This window comes from Desmodus rotundus, chromosome 6 (genome assembly GCF_022682495.2).
Source record: "Desmodus rotundus isolate HL8 chromosome 6, HLdesRot8A.1, whole genome shotgun sequence".
NCBI classification, from domain to species: Eukaryota; Metazoa; Chordata; class Mammalia; order Chiroptera; family Phyllostomidae; genus Desmodus; species Desmodus rotundus.
The window spans coordinates 79,186,373-79,209,455 of NC_071392.1; the positions used below are offsets into that span (position 1 = coordinate 79,186,373).

At 45.6% G+C, this 23,083-nt stretch overlaps 1 protein-coding gene across 1 annotated transcript in view; it reads left to right on the forward strand.

The window, feature by feature from the left end:
• Nucleotides 1-23,083, forward strand: part of EXOC4 (exocyst complex component 4) — a 672,527-nt gene that overhangs the window by 473,793 nt on the left and 175,651 nt on the right. Inside the window, exon 11 of the mRNA XM_024554980.4 lies at nucleotides 2,736-2,955. Within this exon, the coding sequence (XP_024410748.1) occupies nucleotides 2,736-2,955 (220 nt within the window). The remainder of the gene's footprint in view (nucleotides 1-2,735; nucleotides 2,956-23,083) is intronic.

Genomic DNA, 23,083 nt, shown 5'->3' on the forward strand with positions numbered 1-23,083 from the left:
TTAAATGTGGCCCAATCAGAAAGCAATTTATAAAATATAGCCTCTGACACATGTAGGTGATTTTTATATTTTCTAATTTAATTTTATTTGAGTAGCTAATATGTTCATGTTTTTTTTTAAATCAAATGATTGAAAAAAAGGAATAACTGAAAAGACTTCTTCCCACTCCTCATCTAGACCCCACCCCAACCTTGCTTCTTACAGGTAGTTGATTTTTGTTTTTTATGAGTCTTCCCTGGGCATCTTTATACTAAAATAAACTAATGAGGATCTATAGTTCTCACACAAAAGTCAGCGTCATAAATACAAATTGATTTCAACCTTGCTTTTTTTCCCCCCTCACTTAACAGTATGTCCGGAGGTCTTTCCCTGTTACTGCCCCAGAAGCGTCCCTGTGTGGAGGGGCAGGGTTGCTGCGTGGTGGCCCGCGTGGAGATGCGCTGCAGTTTGCTGGACGAATCCCTAATTGGTGGATTTTTTTTTAATGGTTTCTAGTCTTTTGCCATTAAAATAATTCTGTACTGACCTATGTAATCATGTTCACATATGGCCATCAGAAAACTTCCCCGGAAGTAGGATTTCTGGGTCAGAGGGAAATGCGTCTGTAATTGTGAATGGTGGTACCACCTTGTTTTTTTTTCCACTCCCATCAACAACATAGGGAAATGCTTCTTTGCTCGTCCACACTTAGGCCAACAAAGTGAGTTTTCGCACTTTCGGGATTTGGACAGTGCATGGATGTAAAAGTGGCTTCTCACTGTAACTAACTTTCCATTTCCCTCATTATGAATGAAGTTAAGAATATTTTCTTATGTTGAATGGCCATTGTATTTCTTCACTGTAAACTGCCTTTTTGTACCCTTTGGTCATTTTTCTACAAATTTCTCTTTTCCTAGCTGTCATCTGTGATACAAGTTGCAAATAGATCTTCCCAGATAGCCATTTATTTTGTTGCCTTTATTTCACTTGATTGATTTCATTTTCCTTTGACCTTTTTGGAGAAAATTTTAAAGCACCAGGCCGCCCTGGCTTTGCATAACCTTGTGGGGCGGTGAAAAATTACCGGGCAACGCCGTCTTAACCAGCGGGGAACATCACAGTTGTCTCATGACTCAAAACTTCTGTCAACGCACTAAAAACTCTCTTACAAACATATACAGATATGAAGAATAAAACTAATAACATATCTAGTCCCCCGTGGCATTGGAAACACTGAGGACTGAAGTGCTGTGTTCTTTGTTAAGAGCCTGCGGAGCGTGGTTCGAACACCCTTCTTTGTGATGCGTGCCTCACCACACACCGGGAGCTTCTCTCCCGTGCCTTTGCTGAAATGCCCTGCCTTCCTGAACGTTTGGAGCAACTGCCAGTAGTTTATTCTTTGATTTTCAGTGTCATGAAATACGTCAAAGAGTTCTTACAATGTGAAATTTTTCATTGGCACCCTTTCCCTGGGCCGTCTTCGTCCTTTTTGCCGTAACACCTTCTTTATTGAGGTCAGGTTCACCTTCACTCTGGCTGCATCTGCCTCGCACATGGGGGTGGCTTCAGCAGTCCTGTGGTCATCTGTTTCTTCTGTAAATCCGTTTACATTCAATTCAAACTCTCCCGCGCTGTTCTCACTTTTAGTTTTTTTCTGTATTTTTATCTTTTTCCTTTTTTTTGCCAATTCCCTCTTTTAATTATCCTTTGTAAAATATCACACGAGCTTATCACTGGGAGACAAGGAATACACCACACGCTTTGCTGTCTGTACGTGAGCTGAATAACTGATGTGCCGTGATCAGTCACCAGTACACTTGGAAAGCAGTGACGTGATTGATCATTGATTGCAGTGAATATCAATTACTCATGTAGAGGTTTCTGAACTGAAGAGCTAGCCTCAGACTTTATACGTTATGCCATTACTCACCGTTAACATACTGTGGTAACTGGAATTTAAATGTGGGTTTTGGAGGGCAGATGTTATTAGCTAAACTGTAAGTAGCTTCAGTTCGTATATATCAGAAACATGCAAAGCAGGAACTTCCAATACAGAAAAGTATAAAGGATAACACGACAAACACTCACCTCCCAGCTTTGACGGTCGTTACCGTTCCTCTGTATACGCTTCAAGTGTTTTTAATAAAGGAAGTGTTTTTAATAAAGGAAGCAGATCGTTACAGATAAGGCCTCAGTCCTTCTTTGCCCCCGCCTCCCATTCTGTTCTCTTTTTATAACCTCCCAACTCACGAATCAGCACAGATTAAAAGCATATCCTTTATTCATTCTCTCTCTCAACATTTCCATGTACACATATAAAGATCTCAGTGAGAAATGTGTAGTCTTTGGGGGTGTGCTTCTGGTTGCATCATAATTGTTTTACTTTTATCACGCTTTCCTTTGCTGCTTACATTCTTATTTACTTGTTGCATTATAAAAATATTTTCTGCATCTCCTTTTTTGACCCTAGTTTAAAAGTTGTCTTCTACTATTTCATCCTATTTCTACTCAATTAGTGAAATAACTTGTAGTTTTAAAAAATAAATATTTATATAGAGAGATGACTATTACAGATAGATATGTTAGCAGATGAATATTGCAGAGTAAGGATCTGCTCTCGTTAAGAATTCTGGGAATTTCCCTCTGCCTGTCCACAGACAAAGCCAGCATCTAGAGACACCCGTGTGGGTTCTGTCATTATCACTGGAACCGTTGTCCTGATACAGTTAACGACCGTGTTCCCGTCTGTCTTGCAGATTTATTCAGGAAATCGAGCATGCCCTGGGGCTCGGCCCAGCCAAACAGTGTCCTCTCCGGGAGTTTCTCACTGTGTACATCAAAAACATCTTCCTCAATCAAGTTCTGGCGGAGATCAACAAGGAGATCGAAGGAGTCACGAAGACATCGGACCCCTTGAAGATCCTCGCTAACGCCGACACCATGAAGGTGCTGGGGGTGCAGCGCCCTCTTCTACAGGTAACGATCGACTGTGAACTTACTCTTTATCAGCAGTTTCTGTGGCCTTGGCAAGAGTCACAAATTAAAAAAGAAGAAGAACTACCATCTGCTTTTATATTCATCAGGGACAAAACAAGATTAAATAGTCATTAGGGACATTTAGGACGAATGTAGAGATCATGAAAATTCCTTAGGACATTTAAGACGAAAGTGGCTAGCTTTGAATGCAGGGACAGTGAGTCTCATTAACATGCAGGCAGCTCTCTTTCTTTTCCTGGAACGTGCCCTTCAAAGGACTTATAGGTAGGAAGTCTCTCTGCCTCACCTCACCTGCCAATGGGAATCCCTGACCCCATCCAGGGCAGACCCACTGTGAAGAACCTGGCCAGGTGACAGCGAATTGGAGCCTACCAGCACACTGGCTTTTAAAAGTCAGATCATTTAATTCAAGGGATGATCTTGCTAATAGTGAAAATTTTACTTTAACTATGTAAAGAAATGGTTTCTGAGCAACAGAAATAAAATAATTTCTCAGTAGATATGTGGAGTAATAGGCTTGAGATACTTATTTTACATCCATTTTATCCAGTGACTTGAGGGCAAATATAAAACTAGACAAAAATAGTAGGAGTTTAAATTATGGGTATACATTAACTACTGTTACCCTGTAATTGAATCTTTATGGCATTTCTTCATTTAGGAGAAAAATGTTTCTTTATTTTTTATGTAAGTTGCATGATAGGAGGATATCTCAAAATGTGGAAGGCTTGAGCTCTTCAAAGAAACATTGTATCAATGGAAGAGAATCACAGCTGCATCAATTGTGTGCCCTTGCCTGCCTTTTTATGTCTTTCTTGAGTTTTCCTTCTGTGTTTGTTCGAATTAATAGCAATGCTGAACCTTTCATAGAGAAGTGTCCTGGATAGGAGCATTCCTTTTTTATGAGCAGACTCCCCTATGGTATTGAGAAATTCTGGGAGTACAGACATTTGCCTCCCCCAGAAGGTGAATTGTAGCTTCACCCCGAGGAACGGGTTCATTCAGGTTGCCTCTGTTCTCGCTTTTCCTCACTGTCCTACCCAAATAGGTCCCCTTCCCTGGTTCTTCTCCATTCCCCCCTCTTCTGCTTGTCTCCCCAGCCCCTTCTCCACACCAGAATCAAAGTCTAAGGACAATGTCACCAAAGCTCCCTTGCCAGGCGACTGTGCCCAGGCTCTCCCACTAGGAAGCACCAGCAGCAGTGGGGCGGGAGTGGGGGGGTGGGGCGCGGTGAGAGCAAAAGGGGGTTGGGTTCGTTCTTATCTCCTTCCTCCCCACTTTGGATCCCGGTTCTGGCCATGGGTGCACCCCTTCCGAGCAGCCCCACCCGCCCGGGGACCCTGCTCTGCGGCTCCAGCTCTCACTGGACTCCGGCGGCACTTTTCTCTGTGTCACTTCTCTCGGTGCTGCCCAACACCTGTGAGTGTCTCCTCTCTGACGTTTCTCCCTTTGAGTCATCTGAATGGGATTCTCTTTTTTGTTAGGATCCCACGCAGAGCTCCCCGGTTAGTCGCTGTTTTAACACTTTGATTTTTTTTTTCCTTCTTAACACAACTGTAATTATTAGTTAATTTATTTTCCAACTCACTTATATGTCTTGTCTTTTCCCACTGGAATGTAAGTTCCAAAAGCATCGTACAGTACCAGGCGGCAGGAAGGTACTCACTAAATAATTTTTTGAATGAATGCACATTCGTGGATGGATGGATGGAGCATGGATAGTTAGAGGGGTGTGGGTAGAGACAGCGAGTTAAGTTTTGAGAGTTGTGGACACCTGCGGAGTCGAGGGGAAGATGAGAAATGGGGGATGACGCAGACTTGTTGGCATTTTCCTTTCGTGCGACCGTATGGCTACCTCCTCCCTCTCAGAACACCTCCCAGCATGCATGACCTTGAAGTGCGGTGCTGTAGTGCTGTGCGGAGTGGCTTCAGAGTGCTCACGTGCTGAACTGACAGGCGACAGTGCGCGACAGTGTGAATGTGAGAGCTGACGACGCGAGCTTGTTCAGCGCGGTCATTTTCAGCTCGAGTAGCAAAGGCGCGTGACAACGCGTGACTGACTGGCTACAGTCAGGGCCACACACGAGTTAGTGACCATCCCTGGCCAGGCTACCGATGTGTTTGTCACATCACTCCAGCCTCGTCACCAGCCGTTTGTGACATAGTACATGTCATATGCCTTTTGTTTTTCTGTTTTTCCCGCTTGTTTTTTAAATCAGTGACTCCGTGTTGAGGCTGGAGAAGAACTCCAGCTTGACCTGTTCCCTCTTTGGCCTTGTCAGGATACGATAATCCCATGTGAGTGAGTGGCTCTTGCAGCTAAGGCCATTGAAGTTACTAATTTCCAGCTGTGTTTTCAGAACCAAGACACCTGCTTTCTTATTTGGTTATTTTGTTGCCCTTTTCTGTCTTCAGAAAGTTTTTATTTTATGACAATGCAAAATAGTCAGACTTTATCAATAAATTTGTTTATGAGCCACAGACTTAATTAACGAGGTTTAAAAGCAAATGAAGTGAAGGTTATTTTCCTTTCCGATCTTGAGCATTTCTCTTGCGTTATTATGACCGTAAACTGTTTCCTGACATAATTTCCCACGCTCAAGTTTCAGTGTTTCTTACATGTGTTTCTCTGTTACTTTGATGTTGTTATCCCCCGCTAATTGTAGGTGACTAAGCTGAAGAAACAGAAACAGTTCTGAAAAATTTAAGCTGAATTTCCAAAACAACGGTTAAGAAGGGAGCTTGGAGAAACCTGTGTACTTGTGAAAGATGCCGTACTCAGTGACATGAAGTATTTGAAGTCATTCCCTCTGCTGAACGGTCGCTTGGTGGCAGAGTGGAAGAAGGTGGCGCCCTCCCCCAAGGCGGCACCCAGTGTCAGGCAGCGTCAGCTCAGCTGCATCCTCCAGGGAAGTGGAAGGACTGCTGTGTCGCTGCCGCCGTCGTCCCTATGACTATGCGCAAGTGCAGGGGTCCCCAGGACACTTTGTCCTGCTGTCTGAAATGGCATCTGGGCAGCACATAGTCACATATAAGGGGCCATGGCCGTGGGCGCTAATGTACGTTTGCATCGGTAATTTCACTTCCTTGGCACAGAATTCGTAGAAGGGAAGGAAGCCGATAGAAGGGAAGAGTTACACAAGCACCGTTTTACAGGTGAAACAGCTGTTCAGGTGTTGGCCCCCAACGACACAGCAGCACAGTACTTGTGGCAATGGAAGTGGTAATAAGAGTGAGTAGTAACAGCATTCATAGCAGTAGATAGTAACAATGACTGCAGCTAACACGTCACGAGCATTTACCAGGAGCCACGCACTATTCTGAATGCTTTATGTGGTTTGACTTGTGTTCTATGTGTTGACAACAGCTTTGCGGGGGTGGAGACTGGGAAGTCATGAAATGAAACAATTTGCCTTTGGGCACGTAGCTGGCCAGGTGCTAGCCCTGTAGTGCAAACCCGGGCGCCCCACCAGGAGTCCGGCTCTGATGGAGCTCTTCGCAAAGCCCTGCCTGAGGAGCAAGCTGGTCCGCACGCTGTTTGCGCCCAGTCTGCCAGGAGATGCACGGCGTTTGTAAGTAAGCATTTAGGGCGCGCTCCCCTGCACCCAGCCTTTAAAGCGATTGGACATTGTCTCTTGAAGCTCATTATAAAAAAACTGGGCTGGGATTTGTATTTTGTATATCTTTTTGGTTTAAAATGTTTTTTCTAGTAAATCATTTCTGTTGTATTTCATGAAAGTATCCATCGACAGCAGCTTGGGGTTGGGGAATCTGGGCCCTCGCCATACTTAGGGACGCCTGTGGCCCTGATTTCCTCACAGAGGAAATCACAGAGACATGAAAGTGTAGAGCCACCCATCTCTGGCCTCAGTGCCCAGGGCATTTCCAACAGACGGAATAGTTTGGATATTTGCTGCGGGTGGTTCTCTCCGAAGTCCCCAGCTCCTGGAGCAGCCTGTGCTATAGATTCACACGCTATCGAGTAAGTGGGTGAGTGAATGAAAACGAATGAATGGCTTCCTTAGTGCAAGGACATGTGTGTGCATGTTTTCTCCTCACGGTTTAAGATTCGCAGTCTTGGGTTTAAGATTTTTGACGATGCTTAAATTCAAATGTCATCATTCTTAATGCCACTAATGCTATCGGTATGAACATACCCCATGCTCTTACCACCTGAGATTCCACTTTTTTTAAATGGCTTCCACATGTTGCGAGACAAAGCGTGCCGATTCAAAATAAGGAAATCTCTTAAGAGAAATTCCTCATTTCTCCTGAGTCGGGTCTCCTGGCGATCAGATGTGGAACTAAAGAAACCGTCAACCAGAGTGGGTACCCTCTCGTTTGTGCCTTATGCGTCCGCAGGAGTCTACAGATTGCTCACTCCGCAGACACAGGAAGCATCCACTCAGTTTCCTACTTAATACGGATTTGGGGGTGTCATTTAATTTATTCCTTTTTTTAATGTCTCCATCCAAGGAAAAAATGGCAGGGGCTAAAGCTTAAGATTTGTATCTTTTACCTGTCAAACTGCTGAAGGGGCATCTGCATGCTTGACCAAAGGTACAAGTAAAGATTTTTCCTGCCCCCGATGGAATATGCTTTACCCTTGCCGCTTGGAGAGTGGTCTGTGGACAAAACATCAGACCTCTGGGTCAGAATCTGCATTAGTGCGGCATCTCTAGCTGGTTTGCAAGCACATTAGAGTTCAGGCAGCTCTGCCTCGTGCCAACGCCGCACAGGATGTGGTCCAGGGACTGTCGGCACCAGCGGCTCCTGAGCTCCGAGGAGATGCCATTCCTGAATCTCACCCCACTCTGGGTGGGTCCCAGGGACCTTTGCTCAGACCCGCCCTCCAGGGGATGTTGATGGAGAGGACAGTTCTGGGAGCATGCCTTGCACAGTACCACCACGCCCAGCGGGCGGCCAGGAAATGGGCTGTCACGCTGAGGGCTCATAGCGCGGTGGAGAACGGTAGTCGCTTAAACGATGCAGCTTTGTTTCAGACAGGCCCGGGAATTGTAAAAACAATATTTACAGTGGCAGCAGAAGCTGCTTTCTAGTCTAGCACATTTCTGGATTGTGCAAAGTTCTTTCCAAACACAGGAGCCTACGTTTCCTGGCACACACAGAGGCAGCTTTCCTAATGCTGAGGCTCAGATTCCCACATCATTGGAGGAAAAAACAGAGGTTGTGCAGTTAAAACTTGAAAGCAATCTCTCAGAACATTTAAAGCGTATTTCCATTTCCCTCACTGCCCCTGTGTCAGTCGGATTATCTCTGAGGAGTGAGGCGGTTGTAGAGTCAGCCGGAAGACAGGCACCCTAGCCAGCTGCACTTCCCACTGTTACCTGTGGGCGTAGAGCAGTGGCCCTCCATGACAGTTCCCGTCAGAATCAGCCAGGAGCTTTCTGCCGAAGCTGCTGCTCCCCTCCCAGCCCAGAGATGCAGCTCAGTGGACCAGGAGTGGGACCTGGGCATCAGCATTTTGTGAGACATCACCTAGCAAGCAGCCAAAATTAGTGCCACCAGCCTGGATCTTTCTACACCGTAGAATCAGTCACTGCCCCGAGAGGATGCAAATAAAAATCATAGTTGAGGCCTGCATTACTCAGTCAGGTTCGTGAGAGCGGGCTCTCTCTGGTCCTTGAACCAAGCTGCATACCTGAGCCTCAGAAGCAGATGCCAATGGACTTAAATCCCAGCATTTCAGTCGAAAACTTTGTGGCCAGGACCAAACTGCTCACCTCTCCGCACCTGTTTCCTCCTCTATAAAACAATAATAAAACGTGTGTCACAGGAACATAGGAGTCACTTCTAGTGATTAGATGGAATAATGAATGTAAAACACACCTCCTTCTCCGCATGTCACATGTGTCGATTTCAGAGTTGCCCGCTCCTTACCTCTCGCCTTCTCAGACTCCAGACCCTACTGAGTCCACGCTTCAGCGTGCGTCTCCTCTCACCTCTAACATGTGGTTTACCCACTCCCATTCTTTGTGCGGTAGCACCCACCTAGTGACTGCTATCTCGTGCCTCCCACCCCCTTAGTGTGACAGCACCAGATGACATTGTCTCCCCTGCTTTCTCTTTTTCTGGAGTTTATCCGCCGACCATTCGTTCGCAGCAGAAGCAGCGTGTTGTGTTCATCACCAGTAAAGCCCGTGTCTGTTTCCTAGGGCCACCACAATGAGTTACCACCCACTAGGTGGCCTAACACGGTGGGGTGGTCTTCTCTCCCAGTTCTGGGGCCCAGGGGCCTCATCTCCCAGGGGTTCCAGAGGAGGCTTCTTCCCTGCTTCATCCACCTCCTGGGGGTCCTGGTGCTTGCTAACTTCTGGCAGCATCACTTCAATCTCTACCTTTGTCTTAACCTGCCTCCTCCTCTGTGTCTCTATTTCTCCTTTTCCGGCTCTTATAAGGACACTGCCATTGAACTTAGGGCCCACCCCAAGCCAACATTATCTCACTCGGTCTGGACTTACACTTTCAGAGGCCCTGTTTCCCAGGACTGTCACATTCTGAGGGTCTGTGTGAAAATTTACCTGGGCGTGGGAGGCACTGTCTGCCCCACTACAGCTAATAACCCGAAGCCAATTCTATAGAACACAATACATCCAGTTTGCTGTATTAGCTCTGAAGCCCCTCTGGCAGAAGCAATGTTATGGCAATAGAGCCAGGGTGTCCCCAGCCTTTTTAGGGCCAGGGTGTCCCCAACCTTTTTGGTGCCAGGGACTGGTTTTGTGGAAGACAATTCTCCACAGACTGGAGTGGGGTGGGGAGACAGGAGGCGGAGCTCAGGTGGTAACGCAAGCGATGTCCACGGACAGGGAAGAGGGAGGTGGGGGACCCCTGGTCTAAAGTCTGGGTGCCAGCAAGGTTCAACAGAATGGTCGGTAGGCTGAGTGACTGCTGGGGCTGCAGTTGAGCCTCACTAAAGGCTGGTAGGTGCTGCTACCTGCAGTGTCATGATGGGCTAGTGCCAATTCCAAACCTGTCCTCTCTCCGGTGACGCTGAGGTGCCGCCAGCAGCCTCCGGCTGGCTCCCCATGGAAGCGTGGCCCGCAGCAACAGCACACAGTTCTCATCAGACTGCACTGTGCTGATGGTGCCGATGTGACAGACGTCACGTTTGCGTGCTGTTCGCATCACGGCCAGTTGCCACTCCGCTTTGTGGTCCAGAGTATTTTCGGTTTTCATTAGCATAACCAGGTTAGTCCCATTCAAGGTCTGCTGGAAGTCATCATGGAAACCATTAAGTTGAAAACAGAGCCGATCAATTGATTTTCCCCTGCTAAACTCAGAGGAGGTGCTAATGGTCTCACTGCATGAAAATGCATCTCAGAGTCAAGATGCCTCCTGGTCTGATTTGATTCTCCATTGTCTCTCTAGACCTAAAGAAATACTAACTTACTGCAGTTTGCACTTTTGATTTTCTTTGAATTTTACGTATTATTTTATTTTACTTGCTACTGCTACTGCTTGGCCTCTTCCTGACAAGTAGGGGTCTCGAGTAACCAACCACCAGTGTCGCTTCGGGCTTCTCCAGGAAGACAGAGTAGAAAATGCTTCCATCCTGGTCTTTGGCTGCTTTGGCACTGTGGCTGTCCGCACTCACCTGTGCGCTGCGGGACAGCTGGGAGAGTTAAACGTTTCCTGACTGATGGGGGCTGTTGGGATTTTGTAACATCCATCTCTGCCTTCAAGTTGTCTTATCAAGTTGCTGGTTTCTGTATTGTTAATTCTGTCACTGGTTCAATATATCTTAATGCTTGTAGCGTTTCTGTTGTGGCTCTCAGAGCCATTCAGGAAAATAACTCAGGTAAATTCCGTCATGGCGTGGTAGGAAACGCAGTGAAATGGGCTCGGCTCCACATCAGCTCCTCGACTTCAGACAAACCCAAGCCGCTTACGTCCCCTGAGCTTCGCTTCCTGCACCTACAAAGTGAAAGCGCCACTGGCCCCACGGCCTCTCGGACTGCGTGGAAAGCACGGCCGGACCTTGCCTTCAGCAGGGCTTGGTGAACTGCCCCGCACACTGCTCATTTCACAACTGCTGTCACTCATGCGCACGCCCGGGACCACCCCGCTCAGCAAGCCTGCTGGCACTAAAGGACGCGACCCTAAGGAAACACCTATAGACATGACCAGTGGTTCCCATTCAAAGGAAAGCTCCACTAGTTTCTACCAACAGCTGGTTGGGATAACTATGATTAGAGAACAAGCATGAGAACTGGCAATGCCTTTTCCACAGTTTGTTGTGAAAATATTTTAAGTACCAGAAAAGGTTGAAGAAAATTGTTCTGTGAACACCCACTCGCCATCTAGAGTCTACAGTTAATGCGTGGCTGTATTTGTTTCAGGGCATAAAAATTTTGATTCTGCTCTATTCCTCCCAGATGCGAATTTCTAATACTTCCCTGAGCTCTTTACCATGGTGGTGTTCGTAGGTTTTTAATATCATTCTTAGACAATCTGAACGGAAAGAGAAATGGATTAGGTGGGAAAGTAGTTGCTTTGTTAAAAGAGGGTTCAATTTCTAAAAGCGCCCATTCAGACATTCCCTTTAAATGGTGCCGGGAGCAGAAACTGGACCTTCTCGTGCCTGTGATTAGTCTGTAAGCAGTGCCGCCATTGACGTAAAACCACGGGGGAACTTGTCTTCCTAACTGTTGATGAAGAAGTCTGTGAAGTGAGGTATAGAGAGGTGGTTTTTATATACAGACAGAATAGGCCCATAATACGATCGACTTGAATTTTTACAAATGTCTTTATACTCATGTCTGGGTGAAAAAGTAGGATCTTGTCTGGTTGGCTCCTTTTCTTAGAGAAGTTTCTGCTTAACTAGATTTCTACAAAGCCAGGAGAGAGAAATCTTAGACACACACATGGGGTGGGGCAAACGTCGGTTTACACTTGTGAGTATGCAAAACAGAGTTTTTTCTTGTGTTGTTGTTTATCAGTTATTGTATTAGTTTCCACACGAACAACTATGACACCACATTTGCCCCGCCATGTGTGTGTCTGTATACATACTAACTTCTACGTAGTCTAGTCAGCTAGGCTTCCGCTTTTGGAGAAAGTGCAGAGGGGCTAGAAATGAAGGAATTTTTTTCTTTTGTCTACAGGAAATCATCTGCAGCCAGCCTTATACCACATTGTATTAGAACCGTTAATGATCTCAAAGTTTGTGTTTTCTGAAGTCAGTTATAACTCTGAATGTTTTCTTCAAAGTCCATCGTCTCTCACAATGTGTTCGGAACAGATTCTAATTTAGATGCAACTTTTCAAGAATTCATTTATTGTATCTGGGTTATGAGGTCAGTTTAAAAAGAAGAAGCTGGGCCCTGGCCAGTGTGGCTCAGTTGGTTGGATGTTGTCCCTCAAAGCAAAGGGTCTCCAGGTTGATTCCCAATCAGGGCACATGCCTGGGTTGAGGGTCTGGTCCCAGTCGGGGCACGTTTGGGAGGCAGCCAATCAGTGTTTCTCTCCCTTTCTTTCTCCCTCTCTTCCCCTCTCTCTAAAAATAAATAAATTAAATCTTTAATTTTCTTTTTTTTAAGAAGCTGGAATGGCAGGCTTTACTTTCATGGGTAGGGGAGTTACGAGGGATTGCTGAATGGGAAAGTAATTGCAGCTAAAGACGCTTGTTTACCAGCGTTTCCTGGTACTAGGGAGCTTGTCTGCAGGCCAGGCTGTTTCCGTGCGGCATCAGTGCGGGGGTGAGCCCTGGGTTTTCCACTCAGGTTCTGAATTCACTTTCTCTCTCGGTAAATTGGTGACCATCTCAGTTGTCACCTAGACTGTTCACGAAGCAGGGATCATTGTGGGCACGCACTTTGAGACGTTGACTGGCTGCTGTCTGTGTTGATCTTGCCTGGGCCCACTCCTTGGTGGATGCGCAGGGGAGGAGGTAACGACTTCTGACGGGTCTGCTGACAGGGACCAGACCACATTAACGCCCTGTCGCTCAGATCTTGGGAGAGTTGCCTTTGCCTGAAATGTATTTGACTTCACTTGCTAACAAAGGCATCTTCAGATTTATTTCTTTTCCTTACATGCTAGAGAAGAGGAAGGATGTCCCATCAAAAGATACCAAGAAGAGAGAAAAGGCTGGCTGATAGCCCAAGCAAATGACAGTTATCATTCTTGGGAGCAGCGGAATCGCTGATCCGGCGAGATGGCTGGCCGGCGCCGAGATGAGCGCAGAAAGAGAACTGCTGTTCTCGGGGAGTTTTCGAGGTTCTTACCCTCAGTAATTCTTGTTCTGTCTGGGTGTTGCAGCTCTGGCTTAGAGATGTTCTAGGGAGAAAACGAAGCAAAACAAGGCTATCTCATTTGGAAAGTTAAATGGCCCTTTAAGATTAACTGTTCAAATAAAGCAGCTGGCTTTCTTCAGGCTACTTAAGGATCCTGTCCTGCTCAGAAATCGCTGTGCGTTTCATCTCGGCACACGCAGTCTAAGGCAGGCTGGTAAAAGCCTGATCATCCACTGTGGCAACGATGACGTGGCACAGATGAGCCACTTCTAATGATGCCAAATGACAAGTGCTGACTTATTAAACACCTACTTTGTGCTGTCACTAGGTGAAAGCGAGTGGAGATAAAGAAGAAATGTAAAGTGCAATCGCCGGCTCTCGGGAGCTTCCAGTTTAGTTAGGGAATCAGGAGACTTGCAATGCAAGAGTGGAGGAGAGAGACCACCGTGGGCTGGGGGTTCAAGCAGCTTTAGACAAGAGGCAGGTCCTGAGCTGGGCATTGGAGGGTGTGCAGGCATGGAGAACGCAGAGGAGAAAGTGACCCAAACAAGGGACAGAACCTAAGCAAAGACACGAAAGATATGTCCATGAGAGAGTGAGATTACCCTACATGGGTGAAGGAATGAATGGGGAGAGAGAAATAAAGTTAACAAGGGCACAAAACGCTTAGGGAGGTCTTAAATTTTTAATAGAATGGTTTACTTTTGAAGTGGGAAAGGGTACAGAATCATGAAGGGGTGTGCCTCTAATTGGTGCTCTTTTTTTTAATCCTCATGAGGATATGTGTGTTGACTTTAGAGAGAAAAAGAGAAACACTGATGTGAGAAAGAGAAACGTCAATCGATTGCCTCCCGTACATGCCCCAACCAGGGACTGAACCCATACCCTTGGTATATGCCCTAGAGAACTTGAACTCACAACCCTTTAGTGTATGGGACAGCGCTCCAACCAACTGAGCTACCCGCCAAGGGCTAATGGATACTCTTTTAAGGGCGAATAAGCTTTGGCATTTCACAAACAGGACTAAAGGGCAAAGAGCTTGGGGTCCAAGAGGCCAGCCAAGGCAGAGACCCAATGATCCAGTTCTGAAGAGAAGACACATCTTCTGATGGCTGTGTCTTTCCAGACAGAAGCTTCCGGGAGTGGTCTCATGGCTGCCTGAGATTTGCTCAGCTCAGCATTTGAAGTCCATCTTTTGATCGATTGCCATAATTGGCCCAACAAACCAGACAGGCTTACTTTCTGGAATAAGCTTTGTGCTCGTAAATCCTCATCAGGTTTTCGGCTCTGAGCCTTCACAGGCAGGGACTGGATGGGGCTCTTCATCTCCTCTGTCCACAGGAGCAGCCGTTTGCCGGCAGCAGGGTCGTATTTGTTTAAAGATTAAGCTGTGCATCTCTCATATGATGCCTTTTTAGATACACAGGAGCTCTGTCAGTGAAAGTCCTGCTTTTGGGAAGACGTAACACACAGCTAGCTCATTAACAGGTTATCTGTGTCAGTAGGTCCTTTTTGGATTGTGTATATTGGAAATAGAGTCTTTTGAGGAGAAAAAAAATCCACCTAGGCATCTGGTTTCCCTTTTTCGTCATTTGTATCTGCTTTTTCCCCTCCATAGTTACAGCTGTTCCCATGATGGACGGTCATATCTTTGGAGTCCAGAATGCCCTGAGTATTCACTTGCAAATAGCTGCAAAGTCAAGTGCAGATAACTGCACTTAACGTAGAGCCGTTCAGCACCTCTCCGCACACGCCACTTCTCCCTGCCCGATTTCAACCTCAGGAGCTTAACTGCTTCTTCCTTTCTGTTCCACAAAGCACTTTTCATTTTTTCTCCCCTTGGTCACTCCAAGGCCAAGGCTGCCTATCAGGTGCTCGCAGAAGTGCCCTGGTCACCTCGCTGCTGGGTTTGCCCCTGGCTTCCACGGCTTTGCCAGAACGTACAGTCTGCCCGAGCAGAGAACGGTAGGACCGCCTGTTAATTTCTTCCTTCTCAAACAAGAAATACCCCCTTTTCTCCCATCCTTTCTAATGCATCCTTTTTCATTAAAGCCGAAAGAAAGCTCTGATACATAGTAGGCACTCATTTGTCAAGTGAGCAAAGGGAAATTGCCAACAGTATGTTGAAGGGTGGCCTTGGGCTTACACGGCTAGGGGTGGGGTGTGTAAAAGCAAATTTATACTGTTTGCAAAGGGGTAGCATTAAAGATTTGACTGTCTTTTTAAATTTTTTATTTCAGAAGTGTTTTAGATTTACAGAACTGTTACAAAGATAATACAGAGAATCCCCATACACCCCACACCCAGTTTCCCTGCTGTTCGCAGCTGATGTTCGTTGGTTCATTTATTACCATTAATGAATCAATGTGGATGCGTTCTTATGTATTAAGTTCCACCGTTCATTCAGATTGCCATGTTCGTTTGCACCCCTGAAGTCTTTGTTCCAGCATCCCGTCCAGCACACCATGGTACGCTCACTTGGCCCGTCTCCTTAGCTTCCCCTAGGATGTACCCGCTCTCAGACGTTCCCACTTCTGTACCGGCTCTGCGAGCAGGATGTAGGATGTCCTGCAGCGCGGGTTTGCCTGATGTTTTTCTCATGGTGTGACTGGAGGTACGCATTTTGGGAGGAAGGCCACAGGGATGAAGGACCATTCTCATCATACCACATCAAGTGCACATGCTGTCAGCAGCACTTCTCACTGTCAAGGTTAACCTTGATCCCTGGCTAGGGCAGTGTCTGTCAGAATTTTCCACTAGAAAGTTACTCTTTTGTTCCCGCTTTCCATAGTTTGCTCTCTGGAACGAAGTCACTGTGCGCAGCCCATACTCGAGGAGTGGGCAGTTACACTCTCCTTCCTTGGTGGAAGAGAAGGGGCATAAATTATTTGGAATGCTTCTGCATGAGAGATGTGTCTCCTCTCCCATTTTTATATTTATTCAATCATTTATTTATGTCGGTACAGACTCATGGATTTTTATTGCACACAGCAGGTTGCAATCCAATACTGTTTTATTTTGTTGCTCAAATTGTTCCAACTTTGGGCATTGAGAGATAGTTCAGGTGACACATAGCCCCTGTGACCCGATCTTTGTGATTTTTAGCACTAATTTTCTGGCACTACAAGGTGCTCCAGAATACACCTGTTTATTTTCTACAGCAGTCCCAGAAACAGCCCGTTTTCCAAGGAGCCTCGGCTCCTGTGTTGGAGAACAGTCTTGTGAGCGAGCATCTTGGGACTTGTTATGCTTGCTGCTACTTGGGCGTCATTACTTCTAGGGCTTCTCATCTGAGAGAGGAAGGAAATGTGTATGTATGGTACGTATACATATTTCTATATATAGCCACTGTGTCTATTTATTACACTAAATATGAGTCCATACTGATGGCTCCAATTCTGATGCATTGCTATACAGATTAGACTCCCTCTGTGACGTGGAAAACCTGGCTTCCGCCACTTACCATCATTACCTGTTCAACTCCAGCAACATATGTAACATCAGACTTGTTAATCCGTAGGCTTGCAGGGAACGACTTAATCAACTAGCGCGTGGCCCTTATGTACAGTTTCTTTTGCCGTTGGTTTCACGGACTGTACTAATTCCCAAAGTTACTTGTCTCAGCACCTTTTCTCCCCCTCCTTCCCAAGAAGGCTGTTGCATACATTTGCAATACAATTAGATGGTTGGGTCACATTCTGCACTCCATCCGGATCCCTTAACATCCTAAATGACTTTTTAAAACTTTACGTAGGTGAAGGTTCATTCTTTGTGCTTCAGAGTTCTGTGGGCTTTGACAAATACACAATGTCACATCCTTACCATTACAATACCACACAAAATGGTTTCTACCAACCCCCAAATCCCCTATAATTCCCTTGCCCTTCTCCCCTCTCCACGTGCCTCTGGCAGCCACTCCCCTTTTTACTGGTTCTGTAATTCTGCCTTTTCCAGAATTCATATAATTGGAATCATACAGTCTTCAGCTTTTTCAGACTGGCTTCTTTCAATTAGCCGTGTGCACATGATCCATCCGTGGCTTTTCATGGCTGACCGCTCTTCTCTTTTCGTCACTGAACAGCGTGCCGCGGTGCGGATTAGGGGAGTGTCCTGCAGTACGGATATGTCACAGTGTGTCCACTCACCTATGGAAGGACGTCTGGGTTGCTCCCACTCAGGATGTAAACATCCGCGTGTCTGTTGCTTTGTGGTCCTATTTTTTTCAGATCAGTTGGACGTGATGTCGGCTGTGTGTGGCAGTTGTGGGGGCGCCCAGGCTTGTGAGGAGAGACATGAATAAGTAGCTCACAGTGGCGTTCTGATGAAGGCATGACCGTGATGAGTGAACCATTCAATCTAAGAAAAAGGCAAAACTTTTTGTTTTAATGTTTTTAATTTGCTCTTACTCTTAGGTTCTGTTTAAAAACTTGCTCTTAGATTTTGTTCTTTAAAAAAAAAATTTAGACTCCCTTTCCAGGAAAAACTCTCCCTGTAGCTCTAACCTCCAACCCCCTGAAACTATAAGCAGCTTGCAGAGACGTGCTGCTGTAGCTGCGGGGAAGACCGCACGTCCGCTGGCACCAGACGCTTCTGCCGGAGAAAAGAGAGTCCTAGGAGTTCACCGGCATTAGACTCCTTACCTAACAATTCCTCTTCTTCCGGCACAGAGTAAGGGAAGTCTGTGCAGGGGGAAAAGAAAGCTCTTGCCCATGAGAAGACCCAAAAAAAAAAAAAAAAGGCATAGGGACTTAGCTATCTGGAAACCTAGAATTAAATGGGACAAAAGAGCAAATATAATTCTTTACCAGGTCACTCAGAGCTAACAACAGGTACATTTATTCTTGGACCTGGGGGTTCTCCCCCAGGGACCTCTCATAGAAGGAGCCAAACCCAAAGGAACGAGCCACATGCAGAGTGAAATCCTGCTCTATCAAGAGCTAAGCTTATGTCTTTCAAGAAGACTTTGTGTTGAGCTCCCTGGAAGAGATGCCAGGAGCCCTTTAAGAGGCCTCTTGTTCTCTGCTTGCACATCTTCCGGTTTCGCTGGCTGGGTCGAGGGGGCCAGTTGGAGCCCGACTTACGCGCCAGTCAATGGTGAAGGAGGACTAGAGAGAAGGAAGGCATGTGTACTGCCTGAGTGGGGGCACGCACAAGGGGTGCTACATACATCCTGCTTGAATGGACAGTGGCCTGCGCATCAGTAAAACGTACCAGGAGCTCAGGGGCTGCATTGAATTAGCAGGTCCTCTTTGTTTGTGGAGGAATTAATTAGGGCAGAAGAAGGATAGGCAGAGGGGCCAGACTGTAAGTGCAGAAGGAAGTTTCTCCAACACCCAGCATGTCAAGAAATGTATAAGCTGCAAGTCCTCAGAAACTCTTTGATGCATAAAACATAAATAAGAGCAAATTAAAGATATCTCTTTAGGTGAAAAACAAAAAAAAGAAATGAGTTCTAATTATCATGTTAGAATTTAGCTGGTGAATGTTTTAATTAGTCCCTGGGTAGCTATATTTTTTTAAATCTTGCTAAAGTTCATATATTTGTCTAAAATGGATTAGTTAAATATTTATTAGTTATGTATTTTTAATGTCTACATTTTTGTGGAGTAGCTTTATTATAATAATCATAAGTGACTGGATTAAAAGCTAATTTTACTCTTTCTCAACGAGACATATCTGCCCTGTCTAGGGAAAACCAAGGCAATTGGCTCATGAAACTGCGGACAGGTCTACCTTGTGAGCACTGACTCAACCACAGACCTTGGGCTTGGGTTAAAAACAAAAATCAATTGCTTTAGAGCTAGCTTAGAGAATGCAAATACTTCAAGTAATAGCAAAATGTTTAGGCTTTTTAAAATTCTACTTCCCCACTTCTTTCAGGTCCTTGGCATATAGTAACGGCTGGTGTCCTTAAATGAGAGAGAGATAACATAGCAGACAAGACATGTGGTAACATCCCTGGCTGGCATGGCTCAGTCGGTTGGGTGTCATCCCACAGGGTGAAGGGTCGTCGGTTCAATTCCCTGTCAGGGCATGTGCCCAGGTTTCAGGCCCCGTCCCCAGTCGGGGTGCATGCGGGAGGCAGCCAGTCAATGTTTCCCTCTCACATCGCTGTTTCTCTCCCTCTCTTTCTCCCTCCCTTGCCCTCTCTCTAAAGATAAATAAATAAAGTATTTTTAAAGGATTGTTATAACCAAACTCATATACATGGGATGAGTGTTTTTATAAGTTATAACTCTATTTAATAGAGAGACTGGTTGTGCAGCTAAACCTGCAGTGTGAATTTTTCCTGGCTAGTGCTGGCATTCTCCATCCCATGGAGACCAGCCTGCAGTAGAATTTTAGAGCTGGAACTCTGCTCCAACTCTACCGCTGAGATCAAGCCCAACAAGGTAAATGTCTTGCGTGACGGGACACAGCTGGGAGGTGGCAGCGTCACGGGGGGTCGGGGTGGGGAATCCAGGCCTCTCTCCTGCTGACCTGCTCTCTGTCTAGTCCACCGCAGTACGTTTGAACTCTGCTGCCTTGTCAGCTACTGAGTAATTTATTTACGTTGGATTTTAACAGCACCGATATTTCTAGTATAGAGAAATATTTTTTCAACGGGCACTCTCCGTTTTTATGTAACTTTAGAAAGCTACAACAAAGAATGTCCATCCAAAGACAATAACCATACCCTGCCTAACAGAAAATAAATACACTCTCATCTTAATATCAGTAATAAGGAAAGACTGTTTGTTGTTACCATTACTTTTACAAGAAAAGTATTTGTTCTGCTGAACTTCCAGAAAAGTATCATTTTTGAACCACCTCCCATTTAGGGTGACTTCGCTTTTCCTGTTACTCTTTTCTCTAAAAGCAGAGCGGGTTTCACTCCAAAACCAAATAACAAGCATCTCTCTTCTAATTTATGCTTTTCAGAATTTTACAGTGTTTTTCCCTTGCTGTCCAGCATGCTGTCTGAAAAGTCACAATGATTTAAATAATTGATGGCTATTTTATGAAATTGTCAGGCGGGATCCATCCTCCTGTCTCCCCCAACGCAAGTCCTTGAGCAGCTAATCCTTTTATATTGTATGCTTTTTTTTCCCTTCCTGGTTTCATTTAGATAATTATATTATTCGCCCTGGAATATAATTGCCGTTGTACCGTGGGGAAGGCGGGCGGAGCGGGGTGGGCTGCCTGCTGTTGGCGTCCGTAGGTTGTAAAATGTCTGTTATGCTCTAGCCTCTAATTTCTTTGCCATCCCACCTTTTAAAGATTTAATTATACCTGTGTAAAAGCATAATTCAAAATGTGACTTCTGATTCTTTTGGAAGATAAAAGAGACATTAATCCATTGTTAAACATGAACAAGCATGGTACAGTGGGAAAAACTTTGAGTTGGAATTCAGAGATCTGTATTCAGCTGAGCAATTTCTGAGCACCTGCCATGGACCAGGCACTGGACGGAACGTGAAGAAGTGTAAAGATTGAAAGGAAATGAGAAAACTGTGTCCTGGGAATGTGCATCTTGGTGATTTGCTACCCACTCATGACCTCGATTTCTCATCTCTAGGCAAAGGATCTTGGGCCTCTTCGCACATTCTTCCATCTGCATGACAATCCGTGATGCTTTGAAAACAGGCCATAAAGTAGCAGCCACATTCCTTCCTTATCACATTTCATTGGAAGAGTAGGCGGTGGAATAAGTTATGAATTTTCTGTGACAGACATGAGTTTGTCACCTCTGAAATCCAAGACGGTCTAGTCTCAAAGCCCCCAAACAAAGGGTTCCTTTTTCTTCTGTCTGTTCCTGCTTTCAGTTGACATGCCCCAAGCAGGGGCTGGTTGGGAGCAGAAGGCAACAGTCTCTGAGCAACTGGAAGTTGTTATCAAAGGAGCAATAACTTTCCTCTCCGACTGTTGCCTGACACCTTTTCACTAGCTCATGAAGCGTTTTTTTTCACTGAGGATTCTGATTCTCTTTTTAAATTATATTTTATTGACTAGGCTATTACAGTTGTCCAGATTTTTCCCCTTTGCCCCCCTCCACCCAGCACCCCTCACTCCCTCAGGCAGTCCTCCTACCATTGTTCATGTCCATGGGCCATGCATATAAGTTCTTTTGCTACTCCGTTGGCCATACTGTACTTTACATCCCCATGGCTATTCTGTAACTACCTATCTGTACTTCTTAATCCCCTCGCTTCTTCATCCATTCCCCCACCCCCTCCCTTCTGGCAACAATCAAAATGCTCTCCGTACCCATGTTTGCTTACTTTGTTTTTTTAGATTCAAATTGTTGATAGATATGCATTTATTGCTATTTTATTGTTCATAGTTTTGATCTTCTTTTTCTTTAACTCCCTTTATCATTTCATATAATAATTGTTTGGTGATCATGAACTCCTTTAATTTTTATTCTTGTCTGGGAAGCTCTTTATCTGCCCTTCAATTCTAAATGATAGCTTTGCTGAATAGAGCAGTCTTGACTCTAGGTCCCTGCTCTTCATTGCTTTTCATGGGAATTCCCCTGTAGGTAACTAACTTCTTTTCTCTTGCTGCTTTTAAGATTCTCTCTTTATCTTTAACCTTTGGTATTTTAATTATGATGTGTCTTGGAGTGGGCCTCTTTGCATCCATCTAGTTTGGGGCTCTGTGCTTCCTGGGCTTGTATGTGTATTTCCTTCACCAGGTTAGGGATGTTTTCTTTCATTAATTTTTCAAATAGATTTGCCATTTCTTGCTCTTTCTCTTCTCCTTCTAGTACCCCTATGATGTAAATGTTGGAACACTTGAAATTATCCCAGAGGCTGCTTACGCTATCCTCAGTTTTGTTTTATTCTTTTTTCTTCTTGTTGTGATTGGTTACTTTTTGCTTCCTTATGTTGCAAATCATCGATTTGTTTATCGGCTTCATTCACTCTATTGTTGTTTCCCTGTAAATTGTTCTTTATTTCAATTAGTGAATCCTTCGTTTCTGACTGGATCTTTTTAGGCTGCTGAGGTCCTCACTGAGTTCCTTGAGCATCCTCATAACCAGTGTTTTGAACTCTGCATTTGATAGATTGCTTATGTCCATTTTGTTTAGTTCTTTTTCTGGAGTTTTGACCTGTCCTTACATTTGGGCCATGTTTCTCTGTCTCCTCATGTTGGCGGCCTCCCTGTGTTTGTTTCTGTATATTAGGTAGAGTCACTTTGTATCTTGGTTGTGTGGCCTAATGTAGAAGGTGCCCTGTAGGGTCCAGTGGCATAGCCTCCCCTATCGCCCATGCTGGGGACTCGAGGTGTGCCCTTTGTGTGGGCTGAGTACACCCTCCTCTTGTAGTTGAGCCTTGATTACTGGTCGGTGGGAGGGATTTTCCCAGGCCAGTCAGCTGCAAGGATTGGTTTCAATCACTGACCACCAACCTCCGCCCTCTGTGGAGGATCAGCTGTGCAGGGGCAGTGTGGTGGTGCTTCAACATGACTGTAGCTGTCCACTGGGTGCACAGGCCCTGGGGTTTCCTGGGTAGTGCAGACCAAGGTCAGCCCCCACCTGTGTTTCGCCCAGGACCACCCTGCCTGCTATAAAGCAATCTGAGATGGTTGCTACTTGTACAGGGCTTGGAAATTCCCTGGCAAAGCCAAGCTGTGAATATAGGCTGGTTGTGGCTATGCCAGGCCTAAGGCCACTTAGCAAAGGGTACAGGTGCTAGGGGCTTAGTCAGGCTGGCTGTTGCTTGTTTGAAAGGATTAAGAAGTTGTGAAGCATAAGCAAAGACCAGCCATTCATATGGAAAAGCCGCTGTTAACAGCTGTAAGTTGGGTGGGAAGGAGCCTTGGGATTCCAGGGCCTGCGAACAGTGTGAGTCAGGTTGATGGAGTCT